Source organism: Botrytis porri, assembly GCF_014898465.1.
Source record: "Botrytis porri strain MUCL 3234 chromosome Unknown BPOR_004, whole genome shotgun sequence".
Classification (NCBI taxonomy): domain Eukaryota; kingdom Fungi; phylum Ascomycota; class Leotiomycetes; order Helotiales; family Sclerotiniaceae; genus Botrytis; species Botrytis porri.
This window is the reverse complement of record NW_024066078.1, coordinates 1,492,347-1,508,801: the sequence shown is the minus strand read 5'-3', so window position 1 is coordinate 1,508,801 and position 16,455 is coordinate 1,492,347. Positions and strand designations below refer to the sequence as shown.

At 44.1% G+C, this 16,455-nt stretch overlaps 6 protein-coding genes across 6 annotated transcripts; 4 read left to right on the top strand and 2 right to left on the bottom strand.

The window, feature by feature from the left end:
• Window positions 1-196: 196 nt before the first annotated feature.
• EAF01_003401 (uncharacterized protein) lies at window positions 197-2,045 on the top strand (the record flags this gene model as incomplete). Its single annotated transcript, XM_038911655.1, is given in 9 exon segments — window positions 197-244; window positions 262-418; window positions 433-522; window positions 665-789; window positions 900-1,162; window positions 1,294-1,425; window positions 1,593-1,663; window positions 1,722-1,911; window positions 1,961-2,045. The coding sequence occupies 9 exon segments, from the start codon at window positions 197-199 to the stop codon at window positions 2,043-2,045; spliced, it is 1,161 nt and encodes a 386-aa protein (XP_038772890.1).
• Window positions 2,046-5,271: 3,226 nt separating this feature from the next.
• Window positions 5,272-5,969, bottom strand: EAF01_003400 (uncharacterized protein; the record flags this gene model as incomplete). Its single annotated transcript, XM_038911654.1, has 2 exons — window positions 5,272-5,442; window positions 5,511-5,969. The coding sequence occupies 2 exons, from the start codon at window positions 5,967-5,969 to the stop codon at window positions 5,272-5,274; spliced, it is 630 nt and encodes a 209-aa protein (XP_038772889.1).
• A 214-nt stretch (window positions 5,970-6,183) lies between these two features.
• On the top strand, window positions 6,184-8,489 carry EAF01_003399 (uncharacterized protein). The gene is made up of 2 exons (XM_038911653.1): window positions 6,184-7,795; window positions 7,845-8,489. The coding sequence occupies exons 1-2, from the start codon at window positions 6,520-6,522 to the stop codon at window positions 8,339-8,341; spliced, it is 1,773 nt and encodes a 590-aa protein (XP_038772888.1). The 5' UTR covers window positions 6,184-6,519; the 3' UTR covers window positions 8,342-8,489.
• Window positions 8,490-9,047: 558 nt separating this feature from the next.
• EAF01_003398 (uncharacterized protein) lies at window positions 9,048-9,670 on the bottom strand (the record flags this gene model as incomplete). Its single annotated transcript, XM_038911652.1, has 4 exons — window positions 9,048-9,090; window positions 9,242-9,499; window positions 9,559-9,591; window positions 9,648-9,670. The coding sequence occupies 4 exons, from the start codon at window positions 9,668-9,670 to the stop codon at window positions 9,048-9,050; spliced, it is 357 nt and encodes a 118-aa protein (XP_038772887.1).
• A 258-nt stretch (window positions 9,671-9,928) lies between these two features.
• Window positions 9,929-11,537, top strand: EAF01_003397 (uncharacterized protein; the record flags this gene model as incomplete). The annotated part of the gene is made up of 2 exons (XM_038911651.1): window positions 9,929-10,048; window positions 10,101-11,537. 2 exons carry the CDS (start codon window positions 9,929-9,931, stop codon window positions 11,535-11,537), a joined length of 1,557 nt encoding a protein of 518 aa, XP_038772886.1.
• A 1,045-nt stretch (window positions 11,538-12,582) lies between these two features.
• On the top strand, window positions 12,583-16,335 carry EAF01_003396 (uncharacterized protein; the record flags this gene model as incomplete). The annotated part of the gene is made up of 3 exons (XM_038911650.1): window positions 12,583-12,712; window positions 12,774-15,083; window positions 15,131-16,335. 3 exons carry the CDS (start codon window positions 12,583-12,585, stop codon window positions 16,333-16,335), a joined length of 3,645 nt encoding a protein of 1,214 aa, XP_038772885.1.
• Window positions 16,336-16,455: the final 120 nt, after the last annotated feature.

Sequence of the window (16,455 nt, the reverse complement as noted above, 5' to 3'; positions counted from 1 at the left end):
AAGCCAAGCTCAGCTTGGAGAACATCATGAACATATTGGTCAAGGCCTGCATTCTCTCTCGTAGCTGCGTGACATGTGCTACGGAATCCTGGTTTGGGAGTGTTGATACACAGTAAAATACACAATTCCATCATGTTGAATCTTGCAGACCGTGAATTTATGAGCCCCCTTTCATGTTCGCGCTGGAATAGACAGTATGCCATTTTCGTTTCTTACGCAAACGCTTGAAAGCCAAGATTTCAAAGTTAGAAAATGAAGTAGATGAACGCTGGACACCAAATGAGGGGTCATCTCACGATCAAGAATCCCACTCAGCCACGACTAGTTTCCCGGTTCCCCTTATTCTTTCCTCGTCTCGTCGCTCGCTTGATCCCAATCTTCCTGATTCATTCCTCATCTGATCAATCCCATCCCGTACGTCTATTTCCCTAGATATCGATCCTGAGAAAGATTTGGAAATACCTATTGATATTTCCTTGAACTCGCCGTATCCACAAGTTCGCGCCACGGTGCGTAATACAGGTAGGTATCTATTCAAATTTCTATCTCCATGCTTAAGCTTAAAAGAAATAGGTTTGAAAGAAAAAAATCAAAATTTTGGTCATGAAGTGCATGTTAGAGTTTAAAATCAAAGGTGAAATGTAATGCCAAAGCATTAAGATAGACGAGGAATCTCTTCCATGTAACACGACTAGAGCATGGTGTATTTGGTCAGCGCTTACGACGGTGGGAGGGGGAGTGAATTGTCTGTTTAGTTTGAGGAGTCCGAGTATTGCTATTACTAGAGTTGTGAGTTTTTCCGCTTGGATTCCTCACAGAACCTCTCTTACCACCTAATCACTTCCCCTCTCTCCATTAATCGAAACCCCGGATTCCCATTACAGTGAACAAAAAGTAAGTATACCGATGCGAATCCCGAACAGTGCGTACAACTGGTCACCTGGCCCCTAGGCAAAGCCTGGGATCTCGTCGTGCCAGACTGGAGCTGGAAGATTCGCCTCCCCGATTGCGGAGCTCGAATGTGGAATTTTCAGTTGAAAGAGGGGAAGTGGAATATGAAGGAACATGCGATTGTGGTTGTGATGGCGAATGCGGGGTATGCGGGTGCGTCGACATATGCTACTGATATACTTATTGCGCGACAGGTGTTTTATGGGCAGAGGTTTGGATATCTTTTTTCCCTTTACTTTCATGTTCCAATGGGTTGGGTGGATTATTTTGAAGGGTTGGAACATATGAGATCGACAAATGAGGATGGGGAATTGGAGGGCTGATATGTTTATTCTTGAATAGATGGATATTTCAACTCCTGTTTGCGGTTACGAATCAAACGTTGGGGTTTGGATTGGCGGGTATTTGTAGGAGGTGGTTGGTTTGGCCTGCGGCGATAATTTGGCAAGGTGTTTTGGTTGATTGTGCGTTGACGTATGCGTGAGTTATGGTTTTTCTTCTGATCTTTGAGGTTTGTAAGAGTATGCCTTGTTATTAGAAGTTAGAAAAGCAGAAATAACTATTTGAGGACAAGAATTTGTATTTGTGGATATTTGCTGACTTTTCCCCCTGAATATGGATCGTAGTCTACATAATCATAGTCCCTCTGACCCAGCAAAAACAAATGGTTGGAGTATATCGAAATATAGATGGTTTATGTATATCATGAGTGGTATGTTTTTATCTCCTGTCGAAGTCAGCAGATAGAAGATATTTATTCAATACTCCAGGTTCATTCACATGGTATTCCTTCCCTGGCTGGATCTTTCGAGGCCTATCATACTGTATATTTGCATGCTGGATTGCACCGCAAACCTCAGTTGTCAATCAACTATTAGGTGGGGTGACGGGCTTGGGATTAATTTACATCACGTTTGGTTGGACTGTTGTGAGTGGATATTTGTATTCGCTATTGATACCGTAAACTCCTTTTTAAGCGATATAAAATCGCATCTGCAGTATCTCATAGTCCCTGGTATGCCATCGCTAATACTCTGATCGGTCTCTTTGTCTTCGCCATCAGCTCACTAGGTGTCCATAATACAGGAAAGTGATATGCGGATTATCTTTCCATCAGCGATTCGCACAGCTATGACAATATGGCGAAGCCATATAATGTCAATCGAATTCTCACTGCAAACTATGGGTTTATTGAGGGCTTGTACAGGAAATACTCGCCGGTGTTTTTGTCAACGGGGGTTTGCGTTGAATTACGGTAGGATCTGTTCTGATGTGCTTCTGGAATTTTGATGGGGTTGATTAAACTTTGCTGCTGTAGGATTCTCTTTTGCGGCTATTAGTAGTATTATTGTTCATATAATTTTGTGAGTCTATTAAATTTTAATCGATAACCCGAGTCGAGGCGGGAATTTTGAGAAGCTATTAGGTTAATAATCTACCTAGATGCGAGGGCAAAACCATTTCGAGACAATGGAAACTTGCTCGAGATCAAGATGATGACATTCACATGAAACTCACGAAGAAGTATAAAGATGCACCGGATTGGCAGTTCGCTCTTTCATCATTGCTATCCTCCCCAATTTTACTTCAAAATCCCACAATTTTGATGAACTCACACACAGGTGGTACATCACTCTCGGAGTCATCATACTCGCACTTCCTTTCGTGGTCATCTTCGTCTGGGATACACATTTTCCTTGGTGGGCTTTCATAGTTTGTGTTGCTATTCCTGTTATCTGGACATTACCTATTGGTATCATATTCGCCACGATCAATATCCAAATCGGACTGAATGTCTTTACCGAGTTTGTCATTGGGTACATGTTGCCTGGTCGTCCAGTGGCTTTGATGCTATTCAAGGCTTATGATTAGTTTCTATCTCCCTTTGGGGAATTGTATGATGTGAGAATCATATTCGGCATCCCATTAAAATTGATTGTTAATAAGTATTATAGGCTACATAATAATGACCCAAGCCTAGTTCTTTCTACAAGATTTAAACTAGGTCATTATTTCAAAGTTACACCCAGAACAATGTTTTTCGCGGAGTGTGTAGCTGCTTTCTGGTCCTCAATCGTTCAGATTGCCGTAATGAATTGGGTAATCTCTCATATTCTCGAGTTGGTATTTTGCTCCATCTTACAATACTCTTCCTTCTTCTCCAACCCCCAAAATAACAAACACAATCCCAACACCTCTATCTCAGAATCTGTACTCGCACCCAAAACGATTTCTATACATGTCCAGGACCCTCAATATACTTCACCACCAGTATAATCTGGGGCGTTATCGGTCCCTCGCGTATCTTTTCCTCCCCCGAACCTCTCTATCAACCTTCACTCTGCTATTTCCTAATCGGTGCTTTGCTTCCAATCTTGACATACTTTGTAAGACGAGCGAACCCTCGTTCTTTGTTTAAATATCTCATTGTCCCTGTCATGTTTGGAGGTTTACAGCTGATACCTCCAGCTACTGGATATAAGTATTTGTGTTGGGGATTAGTGGGATTCGTGTTCCAGTATTGGATTAGGAGAAGGTGGAGGGGATGGTGGAGGGGATGGTGGGAAGGTTATGTATGTCTTCTCTCTGCTATATCTGGGGGGCTCAGGAGTTGTGATATGAATCAGGGGTTTCTGTCATGAACACAGTCTGATAATTGGTGAAGAGAACTACATAAGTTCCGCCGCTTTTGACACCGGTCTGATTCTCTGCACTCTTCTCGTTTTCTTCACCTTAGAACTTACTAATGCTAAACCACCTCAAGTAAGTCCTGACCTCTCTTTTCAATCCGTAAATAAAGTCAGAACGATTCTCTCACATCGGAAACCTAACAAACACAGTGGTTTGGAAATCTAGATGTATTCGAGACAATGGATATGCAGGGCACCGCAGTCCGAAAAAGTACTTGCCGAAGGGATTATTTTGGGCCGAAGACTTCGTCTTGTATGTGATGATAATTTAGAGGTAGAATAGGTCAATGAATCAGGGGAAGCAAGGTATGGATCGACGAGCACAAACCCTCCCCTCTAGCAGAACTTTTCATCATGGAATAATTTTGTTGCATATCTACCAATCCTTTAAATTTCTTCCACTTCCTTCATGTACTTCAAGATGAAGTGCTTCCTTGACAGGCCTATCTCAATGTAATGGTCTTTTCTTCATCTAGCCCACTCTTCTTTGTTGATATAATCGGCGTTTTATATGTCGCATCACCTTCGGACGATTCTCATGAATTTTTAACTCGGCAGCAAACGCCACATTCGGAAACTTGGGACGTTTTGCCAAACAAGGGAATCTACAATCATGATAACACAATTACTTGTCATACAGCTCTTCAATCCAAAAGCCAAAAGACTTCACTCATACAGCTCAAAAACAACATACGCGATCACCCCATCGTCTCTTCCCTCGCCTCCCTCCAAACCACTCCATCTCCGTCCCAATTCATTTCCTTCCCCTCTAAACCAACAACAATTCAGCCTATGACTGTATGATCTTCAAAGTTCGCACCCCTCCTACGCACTAAGAAGTACAAAATAAAATCGTAAATTCTCGCTCGATCTGCTAGTAATGCGGTCGTGAGCTCAACAGAAAAACCAGTCACAAGCTGATTTTGTTAAAAACGGACTCCCCGAGGCTGTTACCACTGCACCACCCCCTAGCCATTATGTACATAGCAGGACCCCAGACTGAGGAACGAAGATGAAAACACGGATATGTAAACATGAATACGACTAGAAATACGACAGTGCAACCTGCCGCGCCTCTACATCCAGATATAGCAAGTAAGTTTTCCAGATGTCGGATATGCACAAAACTCAACTCCTCAAAAGAAGAAAACATAAAGTCGTTCACGGAATATAGATTTTCGGTATGAAATATCCGGATAATTCGTTCGACATGAAATTCGTGAGATAACCTGTGGTGTAGACTTCCTCTTGAATCAACGTGCATTTGATTATGGCTGTCCAATGAGATTCTGGGCGTAAGGGACTACACAAGAGATAATGATAGAAACGTTCATGTTGATCTCACTTGAGGATATACATGAATAATAAAATCTAACAAAAAATGGGAAGTGAATCTAGCTACATATATATCTTCTTTGCGCCCACCTATTTACTGCCTAGCAAGTTCCTGTGTACTATTTTCCTGGCCCGATACAATATGAGCACCATACAGCGAATAGCAAATACTAGTTCATAAACTTATGTGAATTGGTATATCATTATGTCCTTATGTCCACGAACGCCTCGACGCCATACGCTATGCTTATACATACAACAGGTGTCAAAAGACCTGTTGCCCCTCTCCCACCATCTAAAATGGTTTCGCGACTTTTCTACTCTCACTCGCTCCCGTTTCCGGATCCTTATATTCCTTCCAACTGACCGGATACATTGCATTACCAGCCTCACTCGTCGCCATAATAACTCCCAACTCATTTTTCGCCGTACTGAGGTAATAATTCGATTGATCACCTAATGAAATCTGCCATCATTATACCATTAGCAGATAGTCCTCTTAAATGAACTCCACAAACCATGAAGAAAACTCACCACCACAGCCCTCACAATATCCCCTGGTCTAAAACTCTCAAAGATCTTGACCTTATCCTTCTCCGTAGCCCTCACATCTTGCACTCTAATCAAGCCCTGCCATTCGCCCTCCAAAACTGTTTCGCCCACAACTAATATCGCAACTGTTGCCTGTCGTGGAGTAATTCTCGTAACGCGACATAAAACTGTACTATTTACTTCAGGTAAAATCTCCGCCTTGTCTCCAGTGAGCGTAGCTCTTTCAATAGAGATAGTAGAGAGAGGTGCGGGTGCCGCAGGTGTAATCTTCGTGGCTCGTTTCTGGGGATAGCTAGGTTTGGGCGGTGCTACTGTTTTGATGGGTCCGAGGATCGAGGCGTAAAGATTCGAGGAATGGATATGTGTGCCTGGACCTGGGAGATGTTCGCTACTAGGACCGAGAAGTTGGCCTGGCACGGCTACGAGTGAGATTTGTGACATTGCGGTGTGTTTGTTGTCTCGGAGTGAACGGGAACGATAAGGTCAAAAGAGATGGCAGTGGTGGATGAAGCTTGAATAGAGCTTATGAAATTGAGGATCTTTAGTGGTTCGGAAAAAGATTTTGGTAACCCCCACGGTTTTGCCGGCTCGGGTCCCCCACGAGAAAGATACGTGCCTGTCGCTGATCCTTACTTTCTACCCCGCATTTCCTCGAATGCCCCGCTTCCAATTGTTGATCTTTGAGTCCAACGAGCCAACTTATCTAAAGATTGCAGTGGTGTGATGAAAAGATATGCATATTTAATCCGTCTTGGCTAGCTTCTTTCGCCCCTCTACGATATTCTTTGCTTTTCTTTGCTTTTCTTATATCTCTACTTCCCGTTTCCTGCTGTATATGCTTAGTCTTCACTCGATAGCTTTCCTACATGTGCTTCACAGCTTTTCCATCATAATTCATAGCTATTCTATACTCCCTCTTCTATCCCGCTCCAATCCAAACAACTTCTGGCAAGCACTCCTCAATTGCCATCCTCAACTACAATAATAAGCAATGGCAGCAAAACATTTCATCCATGATCCCACTCTTCTAGTGAACTCCGCTCTCCATGCTCTCACCCTCACAAACCCCTCCGTCGCTCTCGACGAAGAAAACAAAATCATCTACAGACGACCAGGCCACAAATCTCAAGTCTCTATAATATCTGGTGGAGGTAGTGGGCATGAGCCTAGTTTCGGAGCCTTTGTGGGGGAAGGATTGCTCGCAGCATCTGTTGCAGGTACTATATTTGCCTCACCGAGCGCCGAGCAAATTCGCAGATGTGTAATGTCAAGAGTTGATACCGAGAAAGGAATCTTGGTTACGGTCATGAATTACACAGGAGATGTGTTGAATTTCGGTATGGCCGTTGAGAAAGCGAAGGCTGCGGGTTTGAAAGTCGAGATGTTGGTAGTTGGAGACGATGTGGGAGTTGGTCGTGAGAAGGCTGGAAAAGTTGGCAGAAGAGGTATTGCAGGCACAGTACTGGTACATAAGATCACTGGAGCATTAGCAGCAACGGGTGCTAGTTTGGAGAACGTCTATAAGGTTGGAAAATTAACAGCAGACAATATCGTCAGTGTGGGAGCTTCCCTAGACCATGTTCATGTTCCCGGCCGAGCACCTCCCAATCCAAATTCCGAGGAGAGCCTGGCTCACGAGGAACTCGAGATTGGAATGGGAATTCACAATGAGCCTGGTAGCGGTAGGGCCAAGGTTGATCTGCCCGAGCTTGTCAAAAGAATGCTTACACAATTGTTGGATTTGAAAGACAAGGATCGAGCATTTTTGAACGTAAACTCGAATGAAGTCGTTCTTCTAGTCAACAATCTTGGTGGTGTTAGCGTGCTAGAGCTGGGAGGTATCACGGCAGAAGTCGTAGGTCAGCTCGAAAAGTCCTATAACATCAAGCCAGTCAGAATCCTTGCCGGAACTTATATGACAAGTTTGAACGGTCTTGGATTTAGTATATCGCTTCTTAATGTTGTCAACACAAACATCGGTGGACCCAGTATGTTACAATTATTGGACGCATCGACTGAGGCCACTGGATGGGCAGCTCCTATTAGAAAAGAAACATGGGAGGCTAAATCTACAGAAACTAGAACTGGCTCTGCTGGTGCTGAAGAGGAGGTTAAACCCAGTGGTTTGAGATTAGACCCAGAAGCAACAAAGACAGCTTTGACCGCTGGACTCGAGAGAATCATTGCAGCAGAACCCGATGTCACTCGATTTGACACAGTGGTTGGGGATGGAGATTGCGGTATTGGTCTAAAGAGAGGAGCTGAATGTAAGTGTGCCAATCTTGCGAATCCATTACGAGCTAACAAATTTTACAGCCGTGTTATCAACAATCTCGAAGGAGAAGCTATCCGGTGATGCTGTTGTCGATCTTGCAAAAATTGTTCAAGTGGTCGAAAATACCATGGATGGCACTTCTGGGGCTCTATATGCCATCTTCCTAAACTCTCTTTTGGCTGCTCTTCGCGAAAATGCTTCTGCTGGACAAGCAACTCCAGAAGTTTGGGCAAAGGCATTACATTCTGCGTCTGAAGCCCTCTCAAGATATACACCAGCGAAACCTGGAGATCGCACTTTAGTAGATGCCTTATATCCATTTGTTGAGACACTAAAGAAAACGGGAGATATCAAGAAAGCAGCTGAAGCATCCAGGAAAGGCGCTGAGGGCACAAAAGGAATGAAAGCTAGTTTAGGAAGAACTGTGTATATTGGCGGTACTGGCTTCGAACAAGTTCCGGATCCAGGTGCATGGGGTTTGAGTGAATTCTTCTTGGGACTTGCTGGGCTTGGAGATTCGGATTATGAATTGGTTTGAAATGAAGAAAACTTTACTGTTTGTTAGCAACGGAGTGCTTAGTGTATGTGAATAATAAAGCTCGAACGTCTGTATCTGTTTGTTTAGAATGCCAAAGGAGAGGTTTCTGCCTCGCTAGTGATGTAGCGATCACTGCACATGTATTATGGAACTTATAATCTTGAGAGTGGTCTGTAGGTCTTTAGAATGTCAGTTTGATTCTGGCGCCATATGGTTTTGTGACGGGTAGCAAGATTTCAAAAGCATTCAGGAAAAAATTAGAGTTGTTGTTTTTGGTCTTCAAGGTATGTAGATACCGTTAAGGGTTAAAAAGCTGTGATTTGTTCATCATAATGTTGATAGAGGAAAGCAAGTAGAATAGAGAATCAAATAGACTAACCTTGAAAAAACTTCCTCGTGATATTCTCATCACAAAATTAAGTCACCAGCAATATAACCCATCTGAAATTTAAAGAGAGTTTTCGCCTCGACTAACATTCCTATTCTCCATAAGATTCGGTTCCCTATCTGGCATGAACTTTCTCATGCGTCTTTTGAATTCATAGCTAAAAGCTGATTTGGTATGCGTTGATATTGACAACGCCCTATGCTATTACATTTGTTTCCTCCACAGATTCTATCCGGTGTTGCTAATATTCAGATATCGATCCTTAGCTGGTCCCCTCTTCTATCCATCCATATATCGTAAGTTGCGAATGTCGACCGTTCAGCTTAGGAGGACTAGAATGACGGAATCTCCTCTCAAGAACCTAGAAAATCGATATATGTTAGCGTCAGTCTCCCAATACTCTCCATCGCCTGACATGTAGGTTGTTTCGTTGCTCTCTTTTGTATTTCCCCGTTTGATCCTGATCTTACCGTCCGCCTGAGGTCAAAGTGACAAAAGTGTAGAATACTCACATCTTACTGATGAATCTATCCTTGTTCACTGGTCTTCCCTTTCCACCACCGCTCAGTCGTGGAGTCTCAGTCCACATCTCCTTAACATTCTCCAACACCATATTGCAATGACGATCGAAAGCCTTAACGCGCGCAAGTAATTTTCGATTGTTACGGCAGGAAATCAGTACCTGTCCATGCGAACGGACAGCAGCTTGAAGAAGAGAGAGGGGACCGGATGTGAATTCATGCTCTTCGATTTGCGCAACCTCGAACTCGCTGATGAAGGTTAGTATGATAAGCTTGGGGGATGATTAGGAAGGAGGTGCTGGACGTACGTGAGCTCATTGCGAGGCTTGGCGAGAAGTTCTCTGTGAAGGCAATCAGTATTTGCAAGACATAATTTAGAGACGGATGGGAGTCCTACTGTATCTTTGCTGCATCTGCCATGATTGAAATGTTAATGTAGTAGATTAATTGATCAACAACTCAATCAAATATCTACGAAGTACGTCGTCAAAGTTTCCAGGCACCAAAAATTCCCATCACGGTCGCGAGCTCCAAGAATAGCTTAGCGCACAACCTTAAATCTGCCCGGCTGGATTTTGCGCGGGGACAAAAATAACCGATGAGACTTTACTTCCGAGGTTCTGAGAACTTTATCTTTCTCCGCAATCATTTCAAGTCCAGTGTATTCCTTCTTTCTTGATGTTCGGAACATATTTGGGCGGTAGAGCTGGAGCGGCAGTTCGCTCTTGTGGCTCGAGGTTTCCAACTATGCCTTTGAGAGCTAAGGTTATCAATCCTGCATTCGCGGGGAGAGCGCAGGTTTGGGGCACTTTTTTGATTGTTTATAAGTGAATGCTAATGTTCAACGTAGATGGCGACAGCCTCAGATACCCCTTCATACGCCCGGGCAGAAGTCATCAAGGAGCTGGAAAGTGACGAGAAGGAAGATGTTCTATTCAATTCTTTATATGGGGTGAGGACAATCGAGCTCAACAGACCCGAAAAGTTACATTCCCTCAATGGATCGATGATTCGAAAAATCGTGCCGAGATTACAAGAATGGTCAAAATCAGACATGGCAAACGTGATAATTATTAAAGGATCTGGACCCGAGGCCTTCTGCGCTGGTGGAGATGTGGTAGCGCTCGCCGAGGACAATATAGAAGGCGAAGAAGGGCAAGCTCGATCAACAGATTTCTTTGCTCTCGAATACAAACTCGATCACCTTATTGCAACTTATCAGAAACCCTATGTTGCTTTTATGGACGGTATTACAATGGGTGGTGGGGTTGGATTAAGTATACACGCACCATTTCGAATAGCCACTGAAAGGACGCTATTTGCTATGCCCGAAACTACAATTGGATTCTTCCCCGATGTTGGAGCTTCATTCTTTCTACCCAGGATGGCAGGGTCTGTTGGGACATACCTTGCCTTGACTAGTGACAAATTGAAGGGCGTCAACGCATTTTATTCTGGAATCGCAACACACTACATTCATTCGACTTCTTTACCAGCTTTAGAGAAACGTTTGGCGGAATTACGATTCAAGGATTTCGAAACTTTGGCGCAGCGAGCACAATTGATCAATAGCACTATTGAGGAATACTGCACGGGACTGCCTCATGACGAACCAATGCTTATTAGTGGCGAATTGCGAAAGGCTATTGATCGCCACTTCAGTAAATCAAGCGTTCCTGAAATCATTGCCAGTATCAAGGCCGAGATTAACATTTTGAAGGCTAAAGCGGAGAAAACCGGCTTGGAAAACCCACTCCAAGCATGGCTTGAAAAGACTCTTGCTACCTTGCACCAGAGATCACCTACGAGCGTTCATGTAGCACTACGTCAAATGCGCATTGGCAAAGATTGGTCGATTACCGAGACGTTCCAAAGAGAATACCAAATTGCCGCTAAATTTATGCGTCATCATGATTTCACGGAAGGCGTACATGCATTACTTATTCGCAAAGATAAGAATCCTCAATGGAAACCCAAAACTTTGGAAGATATCAGCCCAGAGGAAAAAATTGCGAACCCATTCTTTGAAGTTGAAGGATCACAAAGGATAAAACTACTAAGCGATCGGGATTATTATGAGTATCCATTCCAATTTGGAGTTCCAAGAGAAAGCGAAGTTAAGAAGGTTGTGCGACAAGGCGGAAAGTCGGCGTTCCAAGTCGTCAATCACTTCCTTCAAGCAACGGAAGGAAAACAGGGTGTGAAGGAAGTGGTGACGGAGATCATCGAAAGAAAAACCACAAAGAGTGGGCAAGGATTTCTTGAATGGGAACAAGATCAAATCTGAAGTCCTATTAAGTCAGAGTGAGGGCTTTTGTTAAGCTGTGTACATGATTGTAATGTATGATACGGGTATTTGTGCAATGGTGGGAAGGATACAAGACATTGCCGAACACAAGATTATTTTATGATGGTGATAACTTTTTAGCTGTCGCATAAAAAAACGAAATGCGAACAAGAAGTCAAAATGTCAAAATCATATTAGATGAATATCATCATATGACGGTAGCCTATCGGATCAAGTAGTAGGGGCTGAGTCATTGATTTCTCGATTAGACGGGAGATCAAAAGATTCCTCCATAGCCGAAAGTATATAAAGATACAGAAATCCCCCACTGGTTTATTAAAGTTTGAAATTTTGACTCGAATAACTTGTGTTCTATTCTGGCTGATGTGTGGTGCCTTTCCATCATCTTTTTCCTGCATCATCCATCATCCATCATCAGAGCGAGCCGAGTGTTCCACTGACGCAATTCTAACTTTCATATCTGTAGCCTTGCTGCTTACCTGGCTCGCTTGGAATTCATTGGTCAATAGCCTCGCAATAGCCTCGCATTAAGAAGCAGCATTGTAGTTAGGGTATCCTTGCTTGGCTTGTTCTTCAATTATTCGCGACATCTAGACTGAATTTGTACTCAATACGGTACAATTGAACCAATTGAACATACATTCAAAGATACCCATAACTTATGTCAAATATTCACAATTACCTACCTACTTAATTATTACTTCTTCTCTCCTTAAGCAGACTGCACAATTTTGAGCCATCGACAACAAATACCGACTTTATTGAAAATCCCTTTGTTTTACATACAACGAAGATCAATCTACAACTTACCGGTTTTCTTAGCGCCAACTTCATAAACTTCTCAACGCGTAAATAGCGGTAGCGGTACACACGTTTGGACGCGAAATTTACCTAGCCACCAAAATCTCACGTTTCATCACGTCCTTTAATGGATGACTTTATACTCTTTTCAACAGTCTTGATCAACTTCCACAACGATTCAATACCTAAGGAGCCTAGGTATTGAAGCAGAGGAAAGCTCACAATGTCGTCTCCGGCTGGGGTACCAATGGGAAATCCTCAATTACAAAATCAACTATATCAAGCTCCTCCCCCGCCGCCAACAAATCACAATGACTCCAGTGAAAATGGAGTGATGATTAGACCGATGAGACGTAGGTACATTGCCATAAAGCTTGAATCTGATCACAATGCTTACAGTGGGGGGTTCAATAGTCAAGGTGCTCTATACTTTCGATGATGGATGCAAAACAAATTGCTTGGCACGATGGCCACAGGTACTTCAAATTCAATCTATTGCCATGGACGAAACGAATTCAATCGGAGTAATCGAACTATATACATGTTTACAAGCAATTATTGAATGCAGCCCGGAACTGCTACCCCGACCAGGACGAGATTTCACAGTTTATGCCTACGATTATTCTGAAGACGATAGTCCTTTGGTAGGGCAAGGAATGCTTTCTAGAGCTTTACAATCGCCTCCTATGCCGAACAATCAACATCAATCACAGAAGCTTGTTACTGGACGGGTATGCAAAAATATTATGGGCTTATTTGCAAATGGAGTGAAGGAAACTTTGGAGGTCAAACTTCGTTTGGTTCCTCAAACGATATCTCCAATGGAATATATAAACACCATGGGAAACTCAAGTCAACACATGTCAACACCGATGTATGATCAGAACGAATGGAACTCTCTAATACAACAGCCGCAGCAAAACCCACAGCCTCAAATGTCGAATAGAACGTCAACCCCGACCAGTATGTCAAATAATAAAGGCACCACCATGGAAGCGGTTAATCAGCTTCTCAGTCCGAGCCTTCCACCAAGAAATCCTTACAACCAAGCTTTACCCCCAGCATCTGCACCCGTGCGTGAGGAACCAGTAACAATCGCTCCCAGAGAACAGAAGATAGCTAGGCCCGCATCCAGGACAACTGTCAAGAGGGGAAGACGTGGCCGCCCTCCAAAGAATTCCCGTCCTGAGGCAGGGGGAAACACTTCTGGGTACGAAGAAGGTACAGAGGGAGAAGATGGACCCGCTCCGAAGAAGAGGGCAAAGATTACTCAAGCAGACTGGAGTAACAAATCGGCATTTGGTTCCGGATCTGACTCGCTTCGAGTTACAGCAAGCACTGCAGGCTCTATACGTGCTTTCAGACCGTTAGCACCGTCTGGTGGCATAGCCGTAGGCAACCACTTACAGGAAATCCCTCGAGCACCTACACCAGTTCCAATATTGCCACATCCACCAGCCAATCAGCAATCTAATCAGCACAGACCACAGTCACAAAGTGGGCTCAGACAGGGGTCAATTCCTCAATTGGAGATGCCTCAAGCACACTCTCCAGCTTATTCACAATTAGAACCTTCCCTCCCCCCAGAGGATCGTCTGAGGCTTTCCATTGAATCAGCCCATCCCTCCCCAGACAACATTGCCAGCCCAGGAATAACACCTCAAGACATCGCATCCTCTCCACCAGTCCTTCGAAATGTAACACCGTCAATAAGATCTAGCCCTCCTTGTCTTTCGAGCCCCTCACTACCACCTATGCCTAGATTAGATTCCGGCTTCATGAGCGGTAATATGGACGATCTCGATGACCTTTTCGGAGAAGATGACGAAGTACCACGCCCAATCGATGAAGAGGATATTGTTGTTGTAAAGAAGAGCACCAAGCGACGAGGTCCTCGCAAAACACAGCTAGGAAATTCAAAAGCTGACGGTGGATTTCACATCCAAGAAGAAACTCCAGGTCCAATGGAATTACTACCAAAAAGAATGCTTCTCAGTGAACAAGCCAAGCCGAAACCTAAGGCAACAGTAACACAAGCAAAATCTAGACGGAACAGTAACATGTCCGAGGATGGGCAATCACTACCCCCCTTACAGACGAATACTCGTCCCAATTCTAGACCACCTTCCCAGTCCCAAACTGCTCCTAGTGCGAACCCACCACCACCGACCTTACATCTACCAACTCCGCCAACCAGTGAATTCACGCAACTACCAACGCCACAAATGCATGCCCCTGCAGTGCCGCCACCACCACAGCCTCGTCCGGCAGCTAGAAACTTTTCTCAGACTGCTTCTACCGGATCAATGGTCCCTCAGACTGTTCCTGCAAGTGACCCTATCCCTCCGCCGACTTTCCAGCGATCCCAGACTTGGTCCGAGAACCCACATTATATGACCGAAGCTCCGAGTGCACCTACCCAGACAGAAGCTAAGAAAGCCTCTATCAGACAAAAATTGGAGAACGCCCTTAGAAATGGACAGATGCCTCAGTACTGTGAAAATTGTGGCGCTATAGAAACTCCAACTTGGCGTAGGGCATGGTCACAAGAATGTCAAGGTGCTCCAGGCTATCATGAATACTCCGAGGAGCCTGGGAGAGTTACAGCCATCAATATTCTTACAAGAGATGATACGGGTCACCCTACTTCATATCTCCTTATCAAAAAAGCCCTTGCTGCTGGTGAAGATCAAAAACAGTTTAAGGCGTTCAGTCTTTGCAATCGTAAGTCATGCATAGCCTTTAACAGATTGTGTCGCTAATTATTCCAGCTTGTGGTATATGGATGTCAAAGTATAAGTCTCAACGTCCAGAAGCCAAATGGGGTAAAGATCCGGATGCAAAGAAGAAGCGACCATCTAAAACTAAGGCAGCGGCGATGGTGCCTACATCAGAGGCAAACTTCCCACAATCAGAAACCAATCTCCCCCCATCCGATGCGTTGAATCAGCATCCCGTGGCCCCTCTTGGCACTGACCGCTTGTCTCCAATTGACCTTGACGGATTAGATTATGCCAATCAAATACTTACTGACCACGACCGCCCAAATGGAGATCGCCGAGCAAATAGTCTCCGTCCTTCTAAGAAGCTGAACGCCATGACTTCAGATTCCGCTTCGGCAGCATTGAGGAGAGCTTTACAGTCTAGTCCAGCTAGGTGGATACAAAATAATATCGAAATAGGAGAAGAGCCAGAAACAGACACAACCCGAAGACTCTTGTTTCCTTCTCCACGCAAAGATTCATCACCTAAAGTCCTTGGCGAAGTTACAACAAATGTTGTTCAGGTTGTTGTTGATATCCACGGCGGTAAAGATGCAGCCCTTGGAACCATGGACAAAGAGAACTGTTCGGTCCCATTTGATTTAGAAGAGGACGCTGAACTCATGAGATTGATTGAGGAGCAATTTGCACGACCAACCACACCAGACCAAAGAACACCTGGCCCAAATCCATTCAAAACACCCACTCGACCAACCCCGAATCACAGGCCCATCACCAGGAGCGTAACTAGGTCTGGTCGCTCGGGAAAATCTCCCAGTCATCTTTTGCCACCTCTCAAAACCCCAAGTAAGACTCCTGGATCAAGTCGTCGAACTCCTCGTGGCAACGGTATCTTCGAGTCACCATTTACTGCTCAGTTAAACCAGCTAATGTCTGATAACCCCATCAACTCTCCCTCTCAACACCTCGATTTTAACACTTTACCTGATCTTCCTAATTTCGACCATGGATCTTACAATCTTCAACAATATGATGAAGATTTCTTCTCGACAGATGTTCCAATGCCATCCTCACCCCCAAGGATGTTCAGTGAATTCAATAATACTTCGGCTGGAGGACCTCTTGATTGGGGTAATTTTAATTTCGATGTTGCTCCAACAGAAAAGGAAAAGGCGGCGGAAAAGGAAAAGGCAGGAGACGCGGAAATCAAACAGGAACCAGTGGAGGAAACAATGACGAATGAGACGACTTAGTCGATCTCTTTCACTTACGAAAAATTATAAGAAAGCGGATTTGTATTTTCTCATGATTGATGGATTGCATTAGTGGGTGTTTGGATTATTAAGGACGGGAATACATATGAAGGGAATGCG

Bases quoted from the DNA above. Each gene is read 5' to 3' on its own strand.
- EAF01_003399 (XM_038911653.1), top strand. From the start codon at position 6,520: ATGGCAGCAAAACATTTCATCCATGATCCCACTCTTCTAGTGAACTCC. The intron at 7,796-7,844 runs GTAAGTGTGCCA...CAAATTTTACAG, and splicing joins TCTAAAGAGAGGAGCTGAAT to CCGTGTTATCAACAATCTCG.